The following is a 23,659-nucleotide window of genomic DNA, read 5'->3' on the forward strand; positions in this document are numbered from 1 at the left end:
TATCAGTTAAAAGGTTTAATGTAATTTTGAAATTTTTAAATATCATCTGTATGACATATTTAGATGATAGTATGAAATGCAAAATAATTTGGATTTGGAAGCAGATAAACCGAACATTTTCCTGTACGATATAACAAGCCTCGGTATAAATATAAATTAACTTCCGGTCAAAGTGACAGGATGGTTGCAACCTGAAAATCAATAAATCAAGAGAAACAGAAGAAAGTTCGCTGTTATTGGGTACTATCTTAATACATAAAAAACATTTTTTTACTGATATAACATGTCAAATGGAACATTGCGATCTTTTTTATGTATAATTGGAGAGTGATAAGGGGGGCGTTTTTCAAACGCCCATTAAGCAAAACTTGCATTGATTAAAATTTATATCTATTCAGTGATCTCGGTTGGGGTTTTAAACATTTCATTTGAATGTTTTGTAATTTATATTCATTTTGCTACGAAAACCATAGGTGGTTTTTACTATGATCATTAGGGCTGTCACGGTTCCAAAATTTTTGTATGATTGATTTGTGTTTGCCAAACTTGCAGGTCATCTTAAGGGTTTTAACTTGTGTAAATGTGTTTGTGTGTATTTGTAATATGCTGTGTTTTCAATTTCAGATTGGGATTGATTTTGTCATCTGTATCCATTTCTTTTACTATTTGTGATATAGGATCATCTATTTAGCCATGTCATGGGCGAGTGAACTTCCTACTGAGCTCCAGCGCCGGCCCACAGGACTTGTAGGGTTGACTGGGCTGGATGTCACATACAATGCCATACACAAGTTGATTTGGGACTCGTTTTACAATAATCGTAGACCGGATCGCGTGCCACTGCAGTTCAAAGTGTTCCCAGGGGATCACGAGTATCCAAAATGTAGGACAAACAAGGTCTGAATTTTAACTTACTTTTAACTCCATCACGGCTTTTGATTGGCTGTTAAGAGCCTCTTTTTCTGAGTCATGGACGTAATCTGCCATTGATTAGAAATTGATTATAGAATAACTACTTTTGCAGAGACAGTCATATGAGTGGTACATACCAAAGGGGATACTGAAGACCGGCTGGATGAACAAGCACCTGACCTTAGTTCCTGCTGTTGTGGTTGTCTTCTTTGACCTTGACTGGGATGAGCCCCTGTGGAAGGAGAAGCAGATGGAGTGTGCGACCAGAGTGGAGATTGTCAGGTAATGATTGAGAAATGACACTCTAGAAAGCATCCTCCCAAATCAAGGGTTTCTGATCTGCTCTAAATTCCTCTAATGCATTTTTGAAATGGAGTGTATCCCTTGACTTGGGAAGATGCTCTAGAAACCTGGCTCCGGGTCATAAAACTTGGACAAGCTCACGTTTAATCTCAGTTTCACAATCATAAAAGAAACGTATAGTGGAAAAGTGAGACTTTGATCAAAAATTGACTTTCACCAAGTTTTGTGGCCTCAGAACTCTATACTGTGTTAAAAGGCACAGGTAGTCTGTGGAGGGTGTGAGATTCTCAGATAATTACCGGGAGAAGTCTTTGCTTTGGGGTCATAAGGTCATAAAACTGAGGTAATTTAACTTTTGATCTGTGTCTCAGGTTTATAGGTTTAAAGAAACATGTAGTGAAAAGTGAGGATGAGATCAAAGAAGAGCTTGTCTCGGTGCTATGACCCAAGTCACCAATATCCACATTGATACAAATAGACATAGACTGCATGATGGGGGCACAAACTTACAAGTACAATGTAATTTTAATTAAACTGAAATTATTACTTTAATATAGTGAGGGGTGCATTTTATTCCTGATTTTTTCTGTTAAGTTAGGTAGAAATTTTACCTTCATTTATGTAAACCTGTTGAAAACTTACATGTTAAGTACTGTAAACAAACTTTCATTCACGACAAAGATATATATACTATATTTTGTGATTTATTAAACTGGTTCACAGCGACTGATTTTCATGACCCAAGATAATTTTTAACAAACGAGAGAGGCATTAAAGAACTGCTTCATAGTGAAAGTGATTTGCAACAATGAGGTTTTTACAAACTTTGGAAAACATTTCTCATGCCAATAAACAGTTTACAATAGTTTGTCCCGTCAAAGAAACCCATGAATTGTCAGTCTATGACTATGTGCATGTAAATAAACAGCACACACATGTAGTACTATGCTTTGTCATGGCAAAAAAATACTGCTTTTGTTATCACACTGTTGTACACAGGAAATAAATAAGAAAGTTTGACTATTTACAGGAACAGTTTACAGGGCCGAGGGACTAAGGTGGCAGTGGTCCTGATCCAAAAGAATGCTCCCCTCCCACCTGGGGAGGACATGGTCGCGGCTGAGCGAGCAGCATCCCTGTGTAGTGCCTGTGATTTGTCAGCCAAGCAGCTGTATGTGTTACCACACACAGACCATCTGATAGGATACACAATAAGGTAAAGATAGAAAATATGCTTGCACATACTGACCATATTAAAGAATCAGATAAAATAGACTGACCATCCTATAGAATTAGATAAAAATATAGACTGACCGTTTGATAAAATACACAATCAGGTAAAAATAGAAAATGTGCTCACACATACTGACCGTCTTATAGAATCAGTTAAAAATAAACTGAACGTCTTATAGAATCAGTTAAAAATAAACTGAACGTCTTATAGAATCAGTTAAAAATAAACTGACCGTCTTATAGAATCAGTTAAAATAGACTGAACGTCTTATAGAATCAGTTAAAAATAGACTGAACGTCTTATAGAATCAGTTAAAAATAGACTGAACGTCTTATAGAATCAGTTAAAAATAGACTGAATGTTTTATAGAATCAGATAAAAATAGACTGAACATCTTATAGAATCAGTTAAAAATAGACTGAATGTCTTATAGAATCAGTTAAAAATAGACTGAACGTCTTATAGAATCAGATAAAAATAGACTGACCGTCTTATAGAATCAGTTAAAGATAGACTGACCGTCGTACAGAATCAGATACTGTAAATATAGACTGACCGTCGTATAGAATCAGTTAAAAATAGACCAACCGTCTTATAGAATACACAATCGGGTAAAAAATAGAAAATGTGCTACTACACAATAACAGCTTTTTCTATGGCATGTTATAACTTAAATTTTTCTTTACTTTTCATAACTTGAATTTCCTTGGGAAGATTTATATAAAGTTCATGATATTTGGATTAAGCAGACGAAAACCCCTTTTGATTTTCAGATTTACCGGCTGTTTCATTAAGGAGGTTTTTTTTTTTTTTAATATTGATAAGATAATAGCGTTTTCTATTGCACACTATAACTTGGGAAGATTTTCGTAGAATTTAAAAGGATTGCTTGTATTAGGAAGAGGAAGACCCCTTTTACTTTTCAGATTTATCAGTTTTGTTGTTACAGAGTTACGGGACCTATAATTTTTCATATTATTATATGTGTACATTTATTCCATTTCTTTGAAGGCTGGAGAATGCCTTTTATGAGCTTGCTCAGAGTTATTACCATGGTGAGGCTCGTAAAGTGAAATCTCACAGAGACTTCCTGAACAAAACCACGCACCAGCTCCTGTTCGTCAGACATCAGTATAAAATTGCATTCTTCAATGAGTTAAAGCAGGACAGCCACACAGCACTGAAGTAAGTGGAGATTTGTTCAGTTACGAAAAATTGCAATTTATCATCAAATTAGTGTATACATCTATTTCATAATTTTTTTGTCGAAATATCAAACAATGATAACGTATATTATAGAATTTAAAATTGTTTTTAATTACCTGTCCTCGCATGATGAAATCTTGCAGAAAGCATAATGTATTTCACTAGTTGTAAATAAAAGTGAGACACCTTTCAATCCTTTCAGTCCTTTGATTTTATAGTACAGTAAATGATGTAACATTGAATTTTATTTTACAGTAAATAATGTAACATTTAATTTTATTGTACAGTAAATGATGTAACATATAATTTTATGATTTATGTTATTGCAGACATTACAAACAGGCCTATGGACACCTATTAGATCTCAGAATGCATGACACAAACTTACTGGAGATTAAGACTATTGCAGGCTTCATCAGTTATAAGGTATCTCAGAATGCATGACACAAACTCACTGGAGATTAAGACTATTGCAGGCTTCATCAGTTATAAGGTATCTCAGAATGCATGACACAAACTTACTGGAGATTAAGACTATTGCAGGCTTCATCAGTTATAAGGTATCTCAGAATGCATGACACAAACTTACTGGAGATTAAGACTATTGCAGGCTTCATCAGTTATAAGGTATCTCAGAATGCATGACACAAACTCACTGGAGATTAAGACTATTGCAGGCTTCATCAGTTATAAGGTATCTCAGAATGCATGACACAAACTTACTGGAGATTAAGACTATTGCAGGCTTCATCAGTTATAAGGTATCTCAGAATGCATGACACAAACTCACTGGAGATTAAGACTATTGCAGGCTTCATCAGTTATAAGGTATCTCAGAATGCCTGACACAAACTTACTAGAGATTAAGACTATTGCAGGCTTCATCAGTTATAAGGTATATACATCTACACACTCCTCCCCTTCACAGTCAGGAATGGGGGTGAAAAATGTCTCTTCCATCGAAACCTTTTTTAGTACAGAATGTTTTAAGTCAGGACTCAACACTAATTTTTAAAAGAACTACAAGTTGGACCAATAGCTTAAAATTTTACTAGACCTGACCTCAATATCACTAGACCAGACCTGGAGTTATAAAACTTTTATCGTACTCATACTTAGACTTAGCCATGTTTGTTTTGAGTACAACTCTGAGCAAGCTCCGAAGCATGGTTTAAAAATCTTGTGCATGTACTCCATTTGAGTAATATGAGAAGGATTTTATAAAAGTTTTATAACCTTCACTTTTGATTCTTTTTCCTTCATTTAATATTATAGCCTTTATTTGTCCAAAATTACACAAACTAGCATAAAGCTTCATAGTGATTTACAATGTATATGAATAGCTTTAAATTCCAGTCATTTGAATCAGGGATTTAAAGGAATAGCCTTAAATTCCAGGCATTTGACTCAGGGATTTAAAGGAATAGCCTTAAATTCCAGTCATAACTGCGAGAGGTATCTCCCCTTCCTCCAGAGAATACAAACGTCTAATAGCCTGATGTGCAAATTATCAAGACAGGAGGATCTAATTATATTCCTAATAGTTATAGTGGATCTAAGAGGGGTGGAGGATGTTAATTAGTTTGTGAACCTCTATGGCTTATCATAGTTCATAATGTCTATGTTCCTAAACATGCTTTCTCCTCCATAACATGCAGTACATTAAGGGGAGGAGGTTTCACTTGGAGCACTTTCAATTTGGGGACCTGGGAAGACATTTGTTTTTCATAAAAACAATCTTTAATTTAAAATTTCTATCAATTTTTTTTATATTCGATCGGAAAGGTGGCCTGTATTAAATCTAAACTTATTCAAGATTATAGCTTTCTTTCCTAAAAATAGTTGGTAACCGCACGGTTTGGTTTTGCTATCCCTTACCAATCAAAACACACAGCTCAGACACACTTCTGAGCACATTTTTCAGCGTTGTGTCCCATGGGGGGTAAGAAACGGTGCGATCGTCCGTGGTTTACCGACGATGTTGCACATGTACATGTTGGTACTTTTAGAAGAGTAAGATGAATCACGTCTTTAGACCGTCCTTCCATTGTTACAGATTTGCAGACCGTTCTTCCATTGTTAATCTTGGTTTTCTCCTGCTATACTTTATCTTTACAGATTTGCAGACCGTCCTTCCATTGTTAGTCTTGGTTTTCTCCTGCTATACTTTATCTTTACAGATTTGCAGACCGTTCTTCCATTGTTAATCTTGGTTTTCTCCTGCTATACTTTATCTTTACAGATTTGCAGACCGTCCTTCCATTGTTAATCTTGGTTTTCTCCTGCTATACTTTATCTTTACAGATTTGCAGACCGTTCTTCCATTGTTAATCTTGGTTTTCTCCTGCTATACTTTATCTTTACAGATTTGCAGACCGTCCTTCCATTGTTAGTCTTGGTTTTCTCCTGCTATACTTTATCTTTACAGATTTGCAGACCGTCCTTCCATTGTTAGTCTTGGTTTTCTCCTGCTATACTTTATCTTTACAGATTTGCAGACCGTCCTTCCATTGTTAGTCTTGGTTTTCTCCTGCTATACTTTATCTTAACAGATATGCAGACCGTCCTTCCATTGTTAGTCTTGGTTTTCTCCTGCTATACTTTATCTTTACAGATTTGTAGACCGTCCTTCCATTGTTAGTCTTGGTTTTCTCCTGCTATACTTTATCTTTACAGATTTGCAGACTCTCCTTCCAGCACACCGCCCCACTAGATGCCATTGCACAGTTCAGGAAGCACATAGATTTCTTCAAGTCTCGAGTGGGGAGTCCAGATCTCGCTTTTGAACACAGTGCTTGGATGTCTAAACAGTGAGTGTAACAATACAGAAACAATTATCATAATTTATTTAGTAAAGGCTTGGTTTTTGTTTTGAGCATTCATTTCTGTTATTCTATGTTATCTTGTATTTTTTTATTGTATTTATTATGTTTTAAGTTTGTATTTATTACGTTTTAAGTTTGTATTTATTGCGTTTTAAGTTTGTATTTATCACGTTTTAAGTTTGTATTTATTACGTTAAACTTTTTGTATTTATTTTTCTTATTTACATTATGATACGGTACTCTCATACGACTCACATAGAATAAAAATCTAGAGCTGAGTTACTGACAAAACCAAAATATGTGAGAAAGTGCATTTAACTGTTATGAACCAATATAAATATTAGGGCTGTCACGGTTCCAAAAATTTTCGGATCGGGTCAGTTCTAAATTTTTTACTTCGTGTTTGGGTATTTCGGTTCAGGTCTATATAACTATCTAAAAAATCTAATATACAGTTAAAATCAAAAACCTTTATTGTATTTTGTCACAATAATTACTCGGGGACGTGGACTGAGGTTTAGACTCGATATCCATGGTACTAGAAACAGCATTGTCACTTCAACTCGTTTCCATCCAATGGCATGTTTTCAATGTTTTGTCATTGACCTGTTGCTCCTGTAGCATATTTTCAATGCATCTGACATATCTTACATAAACTGTCATTATTTACAGTTTTGTCCACAATGCCATCATTTAACAATTGATCAAAATACAGCCACCTTTGAGGAATTTGACGACATAATAATTCTATTTTAAAAATCAAACCCAAACCGAAATACAGAAAAATGGAACTGAACCCGACCCGAACAACACGACCGGCGGTTTTCGGTTATTTCGGGTACCCGCTGCAGCCCTAATAAATATACATTGAATTTAACTCAAACACAGATATATGCTGAATCTGAGGTTGTTAGACAACAGGTAAAACTGTCCCAATTTTGACTCGCGATATGAATAACTCCTCGTCTTCAAACTGAACATTGACATGTGAAAAAGAAACACAAACGAGGAATAACTTGATTAACACAGAAAGGACACGAACAAAACCATTCATGTTCTACACGCTCACTAGCACTCAAAACTCACACACTCAATGCAAATACAGCTTAACTCTATAACAGCATTGAATTAATGAAAAGAATATATGTAATTGTGCACATATACAGAATATATACACAGAGTAAACTATCGCAAAACACACTTACTGTCATGCCACACAGGATTTCACACAGAAAAAACTGCACCATCAACACCCAGAATAGCACCACCACACAGGACAGTTCTATGACCACACAGGTTTTCATACAGAATAAACGGCACCACCAACACACAGAACGTTACCACCACACAGGACAGTTCTAGGACCACACAGGTCATTTATGTGACCACACAGACATAACTTGAGCTCTCTCTGTTTGAAGGACACACCTTCTCGACGACTCGTGCTGAACTGACGCACCCTATAGAACTGGTTTAACAAAACAAGTGACCTCACTCTCGCCTAAATATAGTTACTCTCTCATACAGGTTATTGCGCACAATTAGGGACAAATTAAACGACTCTGTACAAATTGTGACAAAAACATTTACCTAGACATTTAGTATAGTGAGTCTGACTTTTTTCAGATTCCAAGTGTTTGGCGATGTTTTCAATGAGGCAATTAATCAAGCAAGATTTTTTTCAGGTTTCAGGTGTTTGGTGACCTTTTTGATGAGCCGATTAATTAAGCGAGATTTTTTACAGATTTCAGGTGTTTGGTGACCTTTTTGATGAGCCAATTAATTAAGCGAGATTTTTTACAGATTTCAGGTGTTTGGTGACCTTTTTGATGAGCCGATTAATTAAGCGAGATTTTTTACAGATTTCAGGTGTTTGGCGACCTTTTTGATGAGGCGATTAAGCTAGGATTAACAGCAATACAGACACAGCATCCCGGGTTTTATTATCAACAGGCGGCCAACCATTCCATCAACAGGAAACAGCTGTGTCGGGGTCTCTGTAAGGTAAATTATAAATCACAACTGTGTCGGGGTCTCTGTAAGGTAAATTATAAATCACAGCTGTGTCGGGGTCTATAAAACACAGCTGTGTCGGGCCTCTGTAAGGTGAATTATAAAACACAGCTGTGTCGGGGTCTGTGTAAGGTAAATTATAAATCACAGCTGTGTCGGGGGTCTCTGTAAGATAAATTATAAATCACAGCTGTGTCGGGGTCTCTGTAAGGAAAATAACAAAAAATTACTGGATACATCAAAGTTTGGTTAAGACAAACTGAAGGTTCACGATATCCATTTTTTACTGCACTTCAAATCTCAATCTTGATATGAATTTTTCTGGAAATCTAAAATAATGAATGATGGTATAGAAATAGATATTGTATTACACATAACATTATAGAATAGATCAGTAAATACTGTATTACACATAACATTATAGAATATATCAGTAAATACTGTATTACACATAACATTATAGAATATATCAGTAAATACTGTATTACACATAACATTATAGAATATATCAGTAAATACTGTATTACACATAACATGTGCCACAAAATGTAAATATATCAGTAAATACTGTATTACACATAACATGTGCCACAAAATGTAAACTCGAGTCCCTTTGAGTGTTGTCGTGATGTAAACTCGAGTCCCTTTGAGTGTTGTCGTGATGTAAACTCGAGTCCCTTTGAGTGTTGTCGTGATGTAAACTCGAGTCCCTTTGAGTGTTGTCGTGAAACATCCTGATAATGTCCTCGGATCTTTTCATTATTGAATTGTCCTTATTTCTGTTGTAGCCCTTGACCCAGGTGTTTCAGCCCGACCCCCTGGAAAGCCTTAATCACCTGGACTTCTATGGACAGCGACCTTGGAGACAGGGTCATCAAAGTAAAACAGCAAATCATTGCTTTTATTGGGACAACATATATTTCAATCTTTAAGTGTTGAATCATTGCTTTTATTGGGACAACATATATTTCAATCTTTAAGTGTTGGTGTCCCAATTTTCTACCTCTCCATCTTCATCTATCCCACTTTGTGTCTGGGCTTTGTTTTGTAATTGAGGGACATTAGGAGCTTATAAAAAAGTTAAGAAATATTTGCCTAATCCTTTTGTGATTGTCAACTGATAGGTCATTCTTACAGTGCAAGATGTGGTCATTCTTAACAGTGTGGTTTTTGTTTGACAGTGTGTTGTTTGTATTTTAGGCATTGAGCCTCCAGACATTCAGAAAGAAAAGGAAGGAATTCTTGCACTCCAGAGTTTGGAAGTCAAAGTAGACCACTCGGTAAGTAACAGACGAGGAAGAGGTTTTGATAGGGAACAAGTCTTGGTTTTCTACATATACGAACAGGTGAAGATATAGAACAGCGATCAATCTCATAAATCCTATAAAGATTACAAAATTAGAGTAAGGCAAACACGGACCCCTGGACATACCAGAGGTGTAAGCATCCCCTGTCACACCCGCCGTGAGCCCTAGATTTCCATCAGGTAAACAGAGTAATCCGCAGTCAAAATCAGTGTCCCAAGAACGGCCTAATGATTAGTATGAAACACATCAGACAACATTAGACCCAGTAATAGCTTGTATAAGTTAGATTGCTATTATGACCATAAAATTCAATACAGTGGCAGTGATATCTAAGATCAGACAGTGGATTTTATTGAATAGAAGTTTCTGTTATTCAGTGGCTGACGATTCCGTTACTCAGCAATGCAGTGGCACAGTTCAAAAAGTACAAGTCTCCCCGAATGAAGCGATACCTAAGTAAGTAGCATTTTATTTTTATTTTTAAAAAAGAAGCAAAAAACCATGTTTTACCGTATGTTTGTTTGTTTAAAGTACTGTAAGAGAAAGGACATTTTGTGAAAGATCTACTGATGAATTTCTTTTCAGATTTTTTAAAACACGGTCTGTGTTTGATGCATGTGCTTTGTTTAGACTGCAGTTTTTAAAAAAAAAAAATTCTTTTAAAAAATATGATTTGATTTTCAGTGGTTCAAATGGGGGAAGAGTATTATCATGCCAAGGATTACAATAAGGCTCTCATGTAAGTTTCACAAAAATAACTTGTATGTATTACAACATATATAAGTCATGAAAAGAAAGTAATTTACAATGTATGTAAGTCATGAAAAGAAAGTAATTTACAATGTACAGTATGTAAGTCATGAAAAGAAAGTAATTTACAATGCATGTACATGTAAGTCATGAAAAGAAAGTAATTTACAATGTATGTAAGTCATGAAAAGAAAGTAATTTACAATGCATGTACATGTAAGTCATGAAAAGAAAGTAATTTACAATGTATGTAAGTCATGAAAAGAAAGTAATTTACAATGCATGTACATGTAAGTCATGAAAAGAGAGTAATTTACAATGTATGTAAGTCATGAAAAGAAAGTAATTTACAATGTATGTACGTCATGAAAAGAAAGTAATTTACAATGTATGTAAGTCATGAAAAGAAAGTAATATGCATGAACAGAAATAAAGCTCTAAGATAATTTGTGCTAGGAACAGTAACTCACACTGAGATAGATTTATAAGTAACTCAATGAGATAAATTTGTAAGTAACACACTGAGATAGATTTGTAAGTAACTCGCACTGAGATATATTTATAAGTAACTCACACTGAGATAAATTTATAAGTAACTCACACTGAGATAGATTTATAAGTAACTCGCACTGAGATAGATTTATAAGTAACTCACACTGAGATAGATTGATAAGTAACTCACACTGAGATAGATTTATAAGTAACTCACACTGAGATAAATTTATAAGTAACACACTGAGATATATTTATAAGTAACTCACACTAAGTAACTCGTGTAAGTCGAGCAGGGAGCTCACAGTGAGATAAGTGAATAGTCTCTTGTGTGAGTTATGCAGGGAAAGTAACTCAGTGAGATAAATTTATAAATACTATTGTAAGCTGTGGAAGGAAGATAATTTGCACAGACTACAATGCAACTAAGTGCTTATAAAAATCTCAATAGGAATTACATCGAACAGTGTTTAACTCAAAGAGAATTACTCAGTTTATAATAGGAAGATGCTGATGTAATTTGAAGTAAGTCGTTGAACAAGATGAATTTATTGTTTTTATTTTATGAAGGTTGTTGAACAAGGTGACATGGGACTACCGTGGGGAGCGCTGGTGGCCACTCCTAACCTCAATCTTGGACACCTCCCTGAAGTGTGCCTATCTGACCGCTAAACTCCAGGACTACGTGTCAGTCTGTCTAGAAATGGCTGGGCCCTGTATCCTTAAGTATAATCTGTAGACTGACAGTCTGTCTAGAAATGGCGGGGCCCTGTATCCATAAGTATAATCTGTAGACTGACAGTCTGTCTAGAAATGGCGGGGCCCTGTATCCTTAAGTATAATCTGTAGACTGACAGTCTGTCTAGAAATGGCGGGGCCTTGTATCCTTAAGTATAATCTGTAGACTGACAGTCTGTCTAGAAATGGCGGGGCCTTGTATCCTTAAGTATAATCTGTAGACTGACAGTCTGTCTAGAAATGGCGGGGCCTTGTATCCTTAAGTATAATCTGTAGACTGACAGTCTGTCTAGAAATGGCGGGGCCTTGTATCCTTAAGTATAATCTGTAGACTGACAGTCTGTCTAGAAATGGCGGGGCCCTGTATCCTTAAGTATAATCTGTAGACTGACAGTCTGTGTAGAAATGGCGGGGCCCTGTATCCTTAAGTATAATCTGTAGGCTGACAGTCTGTCTAGAAATGGCGGGGCCTTGTATCCTTAAGTATAATCTGTAGACTGACAGTCTGTGTAGAAATGGCGGGGCCCTGTATCCTTAAGTATAATCTGTAGGCTGACAGTCTGTCTAGAAATGGCGGGGCCTTGTATCCTTAAGTATAATCTGTAGACTGACAGTCTGTGTAGAAATGGCGGGGCCCTGTATCCTTAAGTATAATCTGTAGACTGACAGTCTGTCTAGAAATGGCGGGGCCCTGTATCCTTAAGTATAATCTGTAGACTGACAGTCTGTCTAGAAATGGCGGGGCCTTGTATCCTTAAGTATAATCTGTAGACTGACAGTCTGTGTAGAAATGGCGGGGCCCTGTATCCTTAAGTATAATCTGTAGACTGACAGTCTGTCTAGAAATGGCGGGGCCCTGTATCCTTAAGTATAATCTGTAGACTGACAGTCTGTCTAGAAATGGCGGGGCCCTGTATCCTTAAGTATAATCTGTAGACTGACAGTCTGTGTAGAAATGGCGGGGCCCTGTATCCTTAAGTATAATCTGTAGACTGACAGTCTGTGTAGAAATGGCGGGGCCCTGTATCCTTAAGTATAATCTGTAGACTGACAGTCTGTGTAGAAATGGCGGGGCCCTGTATCCTTAAGTATAATCTGTGGTCGGATAATCAGTCTGTCTAGAAATGGTGGGGCATTTAAATGTACAGTCAAAACTGCCATAGCAACCCACTGTATTAAGCGACTCACTGTCGTATGTGACCATAAAAAGTTCCCCCGAAGACGTTACTCTATATTTTGTACCTGTATTAAACGACCACCTGTCTGACGCAACCAACGACCATGATTTTTACAACCTTTTCGTGTATTTTAACGAAATTTTACCTCTATTTAACGACTGTACATTTTTCGATTACAATGTGATTACTACTTTCGATTTCGGTTGAGCCGACTATTCTGGGAATTATCGCCCCTAACACTTTTGTTTTCAAACGCGCGACTATTCTGGGAATTATCGCCGCTAACACTTTCGTTTTAATATGTACAGTTTGGCTATGATCGTGTTTAGTCGGCCCTCTGAATAAATTATTATACCCAAGCTGTCAACATTCAGTGTCGTGTGTGGTTAATTAATAAAACCCGAGTTGTTGTTTGTTTAATAAAATCAAGGATCAGGAAATCAAGGCCGGTGTATTTGAAGGTGTGAATTTCGACAAACTTTAAGAAGTGCTGGGTAGGCTAGATTGGAAATGAAAATCTACCACTTGTTATACCATTATGTTCAACAGAGTAAAACACCTGCCCGATTGCGATATAAAGCAGGTAAATATTGTGCTTAGGACTGAAAATTTAAACGGAGTATTCGCAGTTTTCCTGCATGAGATACTCGAGGATTCCAGAATAATGACCAGAACTAGCGGCTCACTTCGACATGTCCCGAGTATTTGACATGTCCGAGTTCAAGAAAATTGCCTGCATTAGTTCTAAGCTTAAAAGATTTGCTGTGCATGTACAATGGATATTGTGATTTATTTAATGTTTCTCAAATTGAATAACATTTTTCCAGCATGTATTGTACAAAAGGACACGCAACACTTCACCATTTGCTTTCTTACCACAAGCATTGCATTTTGTAGTTACACTGTACAAGTAGGCTATACATAAATACCCTTTACAACAAAGTATAAGTTTTAGAAAATTTATCATTCCTAAACAGATTAAATGTAATTTTTAATGAATAAAAATTTATGATACAACCCATTGTATTCTAGATTTTTAACTACAGTGTATTTAATTTTATTTTACAACTATTAAAACCATACTTGATATTCTTAATGATAAATTCCAAATAGATGTAGTCATTTTCTCCATTGTACAAATTATTTGCGAGATTTTATTCATTAACTGCGGAAAGTAGGCAACCTGTATTAAGAGACCACCTGTCATATGTGACCTTTTTTCCATTCTCCGTTGGACGGTCTCTTAATACAGGTTTGACTGTATCTTTAAGTGGAACCTGTGGACTGATAGAGTTCTAAATGTTACACAGGTATTGCAGAGCTAAAACTGTCAGTCGAGTTGCAGGTTTAATTTGTGAAGGAGTTGAAAAGGACTACGGTATACAGGGATATATTCGCCCCTGTTTTATTGTCACCCGTTTCACCTTCGTTGTCAGTGGGCGAATTTAAGACTGATTGAATTAAAATTTGACAAAATTAATTCTTTAAATACAACTTTTTTCGGGCGAATTTAAAATGGGGCAAAACTGTCTGCAAGAGTAAAAAGGCCAAAATAACATCTTCATTGGGGTGAATATAACCCAGCCTGTATACAGTATTTAGGGAAAGGTCAATTTGAAATTGATGTAGCATTTCTGTTATTGGATTCATTAGATTATAGTTTTCTTTCCGTACGTTACCTTTAACTCGGGCTAGATGTCCGACTGAGTGAGGAAGAGAAGACGAGAATCCAGATGAACCTGACCCGAGTGTTGACAGTAAGAATGAAAACAATTGCAGTCAAACATCGTTATTTCGAATTTGATGGTACTGAGAAAAAACTTTGAGATAACTCAAAGTTTGAGATATTGAGGTTAAAATGCTTAAAGAGAATGTAGTTGGGACTCACTTTGACATTTCCTTGGAATTCAAGATATCAATGTTCGAGATACCAAACTTCAACTGTATTTTTAATGCTAGGATAATGACAAATATGTAAAATGAATGATAAAGCAAATTTAATATCTATAAAGCTACATGTTGGATAATTGATGACCAGCTTTTAAATTTAAAAAAATCAGAAAACAGTACATAGGCATTGTAAAATAGCAAATTTAAGAAAATACTTCTTGTGCCGGTGTTTTGTTTGAGCGAAAATTCGATAAAATGTGTATCTCAATGGCAGTCTTTTAACATTGGTCTTTAATATGACATTTCAAATTAATTAGAATTTTCTCTGTCCCAACAGAATGACCCACCAGAGCCGGAGCCAGGCTTAGACTCGGGATGTGTTGAGAATGCTCGTCGTTTGTGGCAGACGTCATCTGAGTCACCGTGTGTCTTCACTATGGACGTTCAGACCATTGTACCATTTGGTAAGCATGATGATAACAAATCGTACTATAATTTTTTTTCATTGAAGAAATAAATTTCATTTTTTAAGGGTATGAACAGCAACGATACATGGAGGTATACTCTATGAAAGCTTCATGTATAAGCGCTTCATGAAATGTATGCCAGCATAAAACTTTGCAGTTCAGAACCTCCTGTATTTTCGAACTTCAAAGTGAAATTTATTTTTCCTGTGTACATTCTACTTTCATTTCTATCTGCCAGAATTTTCAGCCGTTAAAAACAGACAGACTGTCTGCCAGAATTTTCAGTCGTTCAAGCAGACAGACTATCTGTCAGAATTTCCAATCGTTAAAATAGACGCACTATCTGTCAGAATTTCCAGTCGTTGAAACAGACGGACTATCATTATTTATCAAGATTCATACGCCATGTTGTTCACAACGGCATCACATTCATGAGGAAATGGCTACCATTTACAACCTGTAAAGATATGAAAGGCTAAAACATTGGAAATTTAGATATGTTGTCAGTGACATTTTGTATTAGGGCTATTCCAGAAATAAATACATGGGGGGGTGGGGGGGGTCGGGGGGGGGGGGGGGGGGGGGGGGGGGGGGGGGGGGGGGGGGAGGCACCTTTTGTATATACCAAGCACCCATAAAAAAAAAATAAAAAATTACCCCATGACCCATCAAATTAATAAACTCATTTTACAATGACCCATCTAATAATAAAAAAAACTAACCAGACCCACCACAAAAATATTTTTAAAAATGAAAATGGTACAAATCTCGCGAGGTTTTCGGGACAAACATTCTAATCAATGACGCGGTAATGCCTGTGTGACATTGTATCACAGTAGTTCTGAAGAAACGATGTCACATCAACAATCAAAGGCATCTATGGCGGGAATGTTGGAAAGATTGGGAGTCCAAACGATGCTATTATCATGAAATGGGTATGGATATGTTTTTCCATGAATCGTTCGTCTTCTAATGGAGCCCTCGCCCGGAGGCCTCTATATCACCATCACACCGACTGATAAATATAACGCATCGGTACCCTTGTATAAATCAACTAAGGTTTGCCTATTTTTATTAGAAAACGGAATACCTATTGGTTTCAAAATATTCCCAAAATCGATGCACTGTAAACTGTAATAATCTACAGAACAGAGTTCGCCACCATCACGTCCAAAGGGACCCTACTAAACGCGCCTCTAATTTGAAGAGTGCCGTAATGGAAAGTTATGCGCTGCAAAGAGCGACAACTCGAATAGTTCTATGTTATTTCCGATTTCGAAAGCAGCATTTCGAAAGCACGTTTTCAATTTACCCTCCGACGTTTTGTAACCAACACGACAAGAACGACAATAAAAATATTCTGAAAACTCAACACCCGCGTGGCACAAAATAAAATAGAAACTACCCACTACCCATAATAAATATTTTTTTAACAGTCCAACCACGGACCAATTAAAATCTGAAAAAATACGACCACCCACACAAAAAAATATCATTTGCCGCCCGACCTCCCCCCCCCCCCATTTGATCATTTCTGGAACAGCCCTTACAGTGAAATGCAAGGAAATATTTATACAATGTGACATTTTATATTTCAGTGGCGTGTAAGAGAATATTGATATATGTGACATTTGTATTTTAGTGGATTGTAATGGAATATTGATATAAAGTGACATTTGTATTTCAGTGGAGTGTCAGGGAATATTGATATAAAGTGACATTTGTATTTCAGTGGAGTATAAGGGAATAATGATATAAAGTGACATTTGTATTTCAGTAGAGTGTAATGAAATATTGATATAAAGTGACATTTGTATTTCAGTGGAGTGTAATGGAATATTGATATAAAGTGACATTTTGTATTTTAGTGGAGTGTAGGGAAATAATGATATAATGTGTGACATTTTGTATTTTAGTGGAGATTAAGGGAATATTGATATAAAGTGACATTTTGTATTTTAATGGAGATTAAGGGAATATTGATATAAAGTGACATTTTGTATTTTAGTGGAGTGTAATGGAATATTGATATAAAGTGACATTTTGTATTTCAGTAGAGTATAAGGGAATATTGATATAAAGTGACATTTTGTATTTTAGTGGAGTGTAATGGAATATTGATATAAAGTGACATTTTGTATTTCAGTAGAGTATAAGGGAATAATGATATAAAGTGAAATTTTGTATTTCAGTGGAGTGTAATGGAATAATGATATAAAGTGACATTTTGTATTTCAGTAGAGTATAAGGGAATAATGATATAAAGTGACATTTTGTATTTCAGTGGAGTGTAATGGAATAATGATATAAAGTGACATTTTGTATTTCAGTAGAGTATAAGGGAATAATGATATAAAGTGACATTTTGTATTTCAGTGGAGTGTAATGGAATAATGATATAAAGTGACATTTTGTATTTTAGTGGAGTGTAGGGAAATATTGATATAATGTGTGACATTTGTATTTCAGTGGAGTGTAAGGGGGTATTTACTGCTGAGACATTCGCTGCTGACCGGGAAGTGGAACTGCAGATCTACATTAGGTAAATACTCATTGGTACTTGTTTTCTAAAAATAGAAAAATTCAAATAGTTAAAGTAATATAATTACCATTCATTTAATAAATAATTCTGACCATAATTTCAACCATATGTAAATGAAATCGAAGAGTAACAAATATTGACATGAATTTTCTAACAAGAAAACACTGATTTTATTTCTCAATGAACAAACTGAATGAATTACTAAAGTACATGTAAATGAATTAAATCACTCCAAATACCAAAACTATGTGTAAATTGACCAGTAAAACTATGTGTATATTGACCAGTAAGACTATGTGTATATTGACCAGTAAAACTATGTGTATATTGACCAGTAAAACTATTAGGGACCCACCCTAGTTTACGAGGGGTGGTCCAAAAATAATTTCACTTACATTGCTTCTCCTATACTACAGTGTTTGGATCATTATAACTTGCTCTGCCCTTTAAAATACTCGCCATCTGTAATTCAATTATTGTATGTGTTTAAATCCTTTTTGTCTCTTTACAGAACAAACTGTCAGTTTCCCATCCGTTTTTCTAAACTTTCCGTTCAGCTGAACAACCAGATTTACAATGACTACTGCAAGGTGGTAGATGGACATGGAATTTCTGCCGTGTCGGATGGGGATTTCACCGACAAAGACTTGTACCTGGTTCCTGGGAAAACTAAACTCTACACCTTTTCATTTCTACCTGTTAAAGATGACATCAACTCTCAGATCGAGGTACTGTGTAGTGTATATTTATTCCCAGATTTAGGTACAATACATTTTCAAAATCTAGATACTATGTATTGTATTAGTTTTTCCAGATCGAGATACTATACATATTGTACATTTATTTCCAGATCAAGGTAGTTAACGGTTATTTACAATTTACTGATTCGATTTAACTTGTTATGGAAATTATACACTGAAGCAGTTTGAGTGTCACTTTGACCAAGTTGCACTGCTTTGGGGAAAAACCAGTTGAGAAATACTTGTATGAACTTAAGAATATTGCTTTTTTTCTATTTATACTGGTGTAACTCTGGGGCCATTGATTAATTTTTTGATGACATAAATCAGTGATAATTTCCATGTTGTGCTTTCTCATTCTTTATTGTGTAATCATTTAAAGTGATGACTTAACAACGATGCTGATTGGATGAAAAATTTGTTTGGTTTCTTGGTTAGAATTTGGTTCGGGAGTTCATCTGCACTAAGCACTCAGGACCACTTTACTCTGGAATGCATCACCACTTGTCCTCTTCCTTCATGTTAATTCATCATTTAACCATTGCACCATTTAATTTGACGTCCAATCCATTTAATTTTCTCAGGAACTCTACCTGACCTGAACGCACAACCATTTTGAATTTACTGTCGTTGTTTTAATTCATAGTACTACACATATTCTTATGCACCATTTCAAAAATGTTGATTAAAGTTTTTTGATGAGAGAAACCATTTGTTTTACAATGTTTTTTAAAAAAAGAAAACATGATTTAAATGATAGGATATGAATTTTATAATTCTTTTATTGATGGTAGTATCATAGGGAAAATAAGACAGAAAACTTTTTCATCAATACGCGACGCCCACTGATGAAGTTTTCCGTGCAATTTTCTATATGATACCGCCATCAAAAAATGAATTATAAGATTCATTTCTTAATTTCATCAGTGATATAATTTACATTGAACTCCCCGGTGTAAACGCTACTCTTTTATTTCTGTAGGTGACATCCATGGTTTTAGAGCTGGGATCAGAGACAAAGAAGTGTGCCCTGCTAAGGTGGATGGGAGGGGGAGGGGATGCATTAGTCACTCCATTTACCTCACCCCCGGTGACGAGCAGACCCCCCGTGAAGGCGACGGGGGATATACACTGGGACAGTGTGGGAGTGCGGTCCAAAACCAGGTAAAGAACCGAAGTACTGCAGTAAGTACAATACAAAACCAGATAAAGTACCTAAGTACTGCAGTGAGTACAATCCAAAACCAGATAAAGTACCTAAGTACTGCAGTGAGTACAATCCAAAACCAGATAAAGTACCTAAGTACTGCAGTGAGTACAATCCAAAACCAGATAAAGTACCTAAGTACTGCAGTGAGTACAATCCAAAACCAGATAAAGTACCTAAGTACTGCAGTGAGTACAATCCAAAACCAGATAAAGTACCTAAGTACTGCAGTGAGTACAATCCAAAACCAGATAAAATACCTAAGTACTGCAGTGAGTATAATCCAAAGCCAGATAAAGTACCTAAGTACTGCAGTGAGTACAATCCAAAGCCAGATAAAGTACCTAAGTACTGCAGTAAGTACAATACAAAACCAGATAAAGTACCTAAGTACTGCAGTGAGTATAATCCAAAGCCAGATAAAGTACCTAAGTACTGCAGTGAGTATAATCCAAAGCCAGATAAAGTACCTAAGTACTGCAGTAAGTACAATACAAAACCAGATAAAGTACCTAAGTACTGCAGTAAGTACAATCCAAAACCAGATAAAGTACCTAAGTACTGCAGTGAGTACAATCCAAAACCAGATAAAATACCTAAGTACTGCAGTAAGTACAATCCAAAACCAGATAAAGTACCGAAGTGCTGCAGTAAGGAAAACCCAAAAGCAGATGAAGTACTGCAGTGAGTACAATCCAAAACCAGATGAAGTACTGAAGTAAACAAAAGCAGGCTTAGAAAAACGTCACAATCGATTGGAAAATTAGAGTTGTTACAGCTGACACCTAAATATGAAATGACTAGATATGTAATGACTAGCGTATTATGTACTGTGTGGTACTCTTGTTTATGCCTCAGTCTACAAAATTTGACATTTTTTGAAGGTCATGAAATAACTAACAGGTAGCTAATGACATCAGAAAATGTGCACAGATGATGGACCGGCCCTGGCTCATCGCCAGCATCAGAAAATGTGTACAGATAATGGACCGTCCCTGGCTCATCGCCAGCATCAGAAAATGTGCACAGATAATGGACCGTCCCTGGCTCATCGCCAGCATCAGAAAATGTGCACAGATAATGGACCATCCCTGGCTCATCGCCAGCATCAGAAAATGTGCACAGATAATGGACCGGCCCTGGCTCATTGTTAGCATCAGAAAATGTGCACAGATAATGGACCAGCCCTGGCTCGTCAGCATCGAAGCTTATAAATTTCAATAAAATAATCTTCATAACAAAGATTCATGGATTTTAAAAGCATAGTTACGTCAAATAAAAGAAATGATTTGAATTATATGTATCTGAAGTTATGTGAATTTAATAGAAAAAATAATTTTGTTTTTGGTGTAGTAAAACAGTTATTGAATCTTTAATATTTTATCATACTGAATGTTATATATAAACAGCAAAGCAAAAAAAACTTCATCTGTTGACATTTGATCGATCATGCGATGTTTTGTATATCAATGTGTGTATTAGGGTTTATTACAAACGATGTCATCTAACAAACCACAGTGAACCGCAATTGCATAAATTTGACGCATGTGATAATTTTTTATAATATACCCATTGTCAAGTAATGTTACCTGTTGCTAGATACTATCACCCTGGAGCGTATGCTTTCTATTCTCAGAGGGAAATCTTATGGGTTTTTTCGAATGCTTCTCGACCAATGAGATTCGAGTATTTTACATGAAAGTATGATAAAAATAACTATAGCCCTTATACCCATTTCATAAATCAATCTATATAATATTAAGTCTTCGTTTTCTATTATGCTGTATGTAACATTGCAGTATTATATACATGTGTAATATCAATGATCTTAAACAACTCACTTCTTGTATTTTAGGGTTTTGCCAAGGACTGCTATGGTTGACCTTGACCTAATTCATCAGTCACCATGTCTGTTGAATGAGTTCTACTGCTTATCGCTGAATGTAAACAATAAAGAGGAGGTCAAAATTCATAATGTCAGGTATGTAATATACATGTTATCACTGAATGTAAACAATAAAGAGGTCAACATTTGTAATGTCAGGTGTGTAATACACATGTACATGTAATACGTGTGTTGGACATGAAATGTGATAATAGAAATGTCTGGTGTGTAATACACATGTGTTACAGCTTGATACTCGAGTGACTGTTGAACCTCTTGTTAAGTGAAGCGTTTTATAAATTCACCAGGTGTAGACTTACCATTTTTTGTTGTAGGTTGTCATTTGGCGTAAAGGAAGACACGTCTAGCAATGTTGCCGATCAGACAAGTAAGAGCTTTCTGAAGGAAATTATTAGCTGGGTTGCTTTATAATCTACAATAATGTGCAACATGTCATCTACAATCAATAGTCAGGCTGCCCCTGAGGTCAAGGGTTAAAGTTCTTCATGCATAAAAAAGGGCAGCATTAAAGTTTTGAAATTTCAGTGTGCTGTTGTTTTCTGTGACTGTATACCAAGAAATTTCACCTCGGCTCTGTTTACTGTAAGCTGACTTTTATTCACGACAACTATTTCTCGCATGCGAATTTAAGTTGGTTTATATCATTTTCGCCCTCGTCCTTTGTGGGTGAATTTAAAACTGGGCAAATCTTAGGTTCAACCTACAGTGGAAATCACACTGGCTTGATTTCTTCTACATGTTTCTACTCCAGTGTCCAACATTCTACAACATACACTATGTCATGTTAAATACACAAATATTTAACATATGAAGGTACAGTACTTGTGCATTTATTTAAGCAAACAGCTGAATTGAATGTTGTTGTTTTTTTTAACATATTAAAATGAACACACTTTATATCAAATTCATGCTTATTGCGAGGTAATATTTATTCCCCAATATTAAAAAGGAAAATAATGAAAAATGTTACAATTGGATATGACAGCGAAAAACAGCTCATTGTAACCAAACTTCATTTTTTTTCAGTAAAACACGATTACAATGAACCTCCATGGCCAGCAAACACAATTCATTATAACCAAACTTCATTACACAGTAAAACACAGTTATAGTGAACCTCCAGGGCCAGCAAAAAACAGTTCATTATAACCAAACTTCATTATATAGTAAAACACCGTTATAACGAACCTCCAGGGTCAGCAAAAAACAGTTCATTATAACCAAACTTCATTGTACAGTAAAACATGGTTATAATGAACCTCCAGGGCAGTGCTATAGTTCGTTATAACCAACCTTCGTTATATCCAATAACATTTTCATTATTTTCCTCTCATAGGGGAATAAATATGACTTTATTATAAGTGAATTTAACTGTACTATATGTAGACACTCTTAAATCTTTTTACCAGTTATGTACTGCAAACAATTCACAGTGACTTTGCTTAGAACAGAGAAAACTGTTTAATCTAACACTTGTATAATCCATTTTCCTGGGCATTCCGACCCATATTTACATTCTCAATTTCATGTTTTTATTGTGTTTACACTGTTTATTCAGACACACTGTATTCTGACAAATAAATTGTCTTCCAATGCATGTCAGATAGACAGGTTTCACTGTACTAAAAAATGTCAGATTAGACAGGTTTCATTGTACTAAGAAATGTTAGATTAGACAGATTTCTCTGTACATTGAAATGTTCAATTAGTCAGCTTTCACTGTACTATGAAATGTCGGATTTTACAGGGTTGACTGTAGTATGAAATGTTGGATTAGACAGGTTTCACTGTACTAAGAAATGTTGGATTAATAGTCAGGTTTCTCTGTACTAAGAAATGTCAGATTAGGCAAATTTCTCTGTACTATGAAATGTCGGATTAGCCAGGTTTCACTGTACTATAAAATGTCGGATAGACAGGTTTCACTGTAGTTACAATGTGAATTGTTG

General features: G+C 35.7%; 1 protein-coding gene and 1 long non-coding RNA gene across 2 annotated transcripts in view; one reads left to right on the top strand and one right to left on the bottom strand.

The window, feature by feature from the left end:
• The first annotated feature begins 142 nt into the window (after positions 1-142).
• LOC125664464 (trafficking protein particle complex subunit 11-like) overlaps positions 143-23,659 on the top strand; it is a 31,316-nt gene continuing 7,799 nt past the window's right edge. The window contains exons 1-20 of the mRNA XM_056150655.1: positions 143-240; positions 678-897; positions 1,025-1,194; positions 2,246-2,431; positions 3,461-3,634; positions 3,985-4,081; positions 6,332-6,465; positions 8,343-8,484; positions 9,282-9,372; positions 9,694-9,773; positions 10,178-10,256; positions 10,485-10,539; positions 11,613-11,758; positions 14,654-14,715; positions 15,186-15,312; positions 17,785-17,857; positions 18,369-18,585; positions 19,580-19,761; positions 21,660-21,785; positions 22,025-22,077. Coding sequence (XP_056006630.1) covers positions 694-897; positions 1,025-1,194; positions 2,246-2,431; positions 3,461-3,634; positions 3,985-4,081; positions 6,332-6,465; positions 8,343-8,484; positions 9,282-9,372; positions 9,694-9,773; positions 10,178-10,256; positions 10,485-10,539; positions 11,613-11,758; positions 14,654-14,715; positions 15,186-15,312; positions 17,785-17,857; positions 18,369-18,585; positions 19,580-19,761; positions 21,660-21,785; positions 22,025-22,077 — 2,398 coding nt within the window. The 5' untranslated portion in view covers positions 143-240; positions 678-693. The remainder of the gene's footprint in view (positions 241-677; positions 898-1,024; positions 1,195-2,245; positions 2,432-3,460; positions 3,635-3,984; positions 4,082-6,331; positions 6,466-8,342; positions 8,485-9,281; positions 9,373-9,693; positions 9,774-10,177; positions 10,257-10,484; positions 10,540-11,612; positions 11,759-14,653; positions 14,716-15,185; positions 15,313-17,784; positions 17,858-18,368; positions 18,586-19,579; positions 19,762-21,659; positions 21,786-22,024; positions 22,078-23,659) is intronic.
• LOC130050471 (uncharacterized) overlaps positions 17,807-23,659 on the bottom strand; it is a 9,422-nt gene continuing 3,569 nt past the window's right edge. Inside the window, exon 3 of the long non-coding RNA XR_008798909.1 lies at positions 17,807-17,882. This is a non-coding gene — a long non-coding RNA (uncharacterized LOC130050471). The remainder of the gene's footprint in view (positions 17,883-23,659) is intronic.

Source organism: Ostrea edulis, chromosome 1, assembly GCF_947568905.1.
Source record: "Ostrea edulis chromosome 1, xbOstEdul1.1, whole genome shotgun sequence".
Taxonomy (NCBI): Eukaryota; Metazoa; Mollusca; class Bivalvia; order Ostreida; family Ostreidae; genus Ostrea; species Ostrea edulis.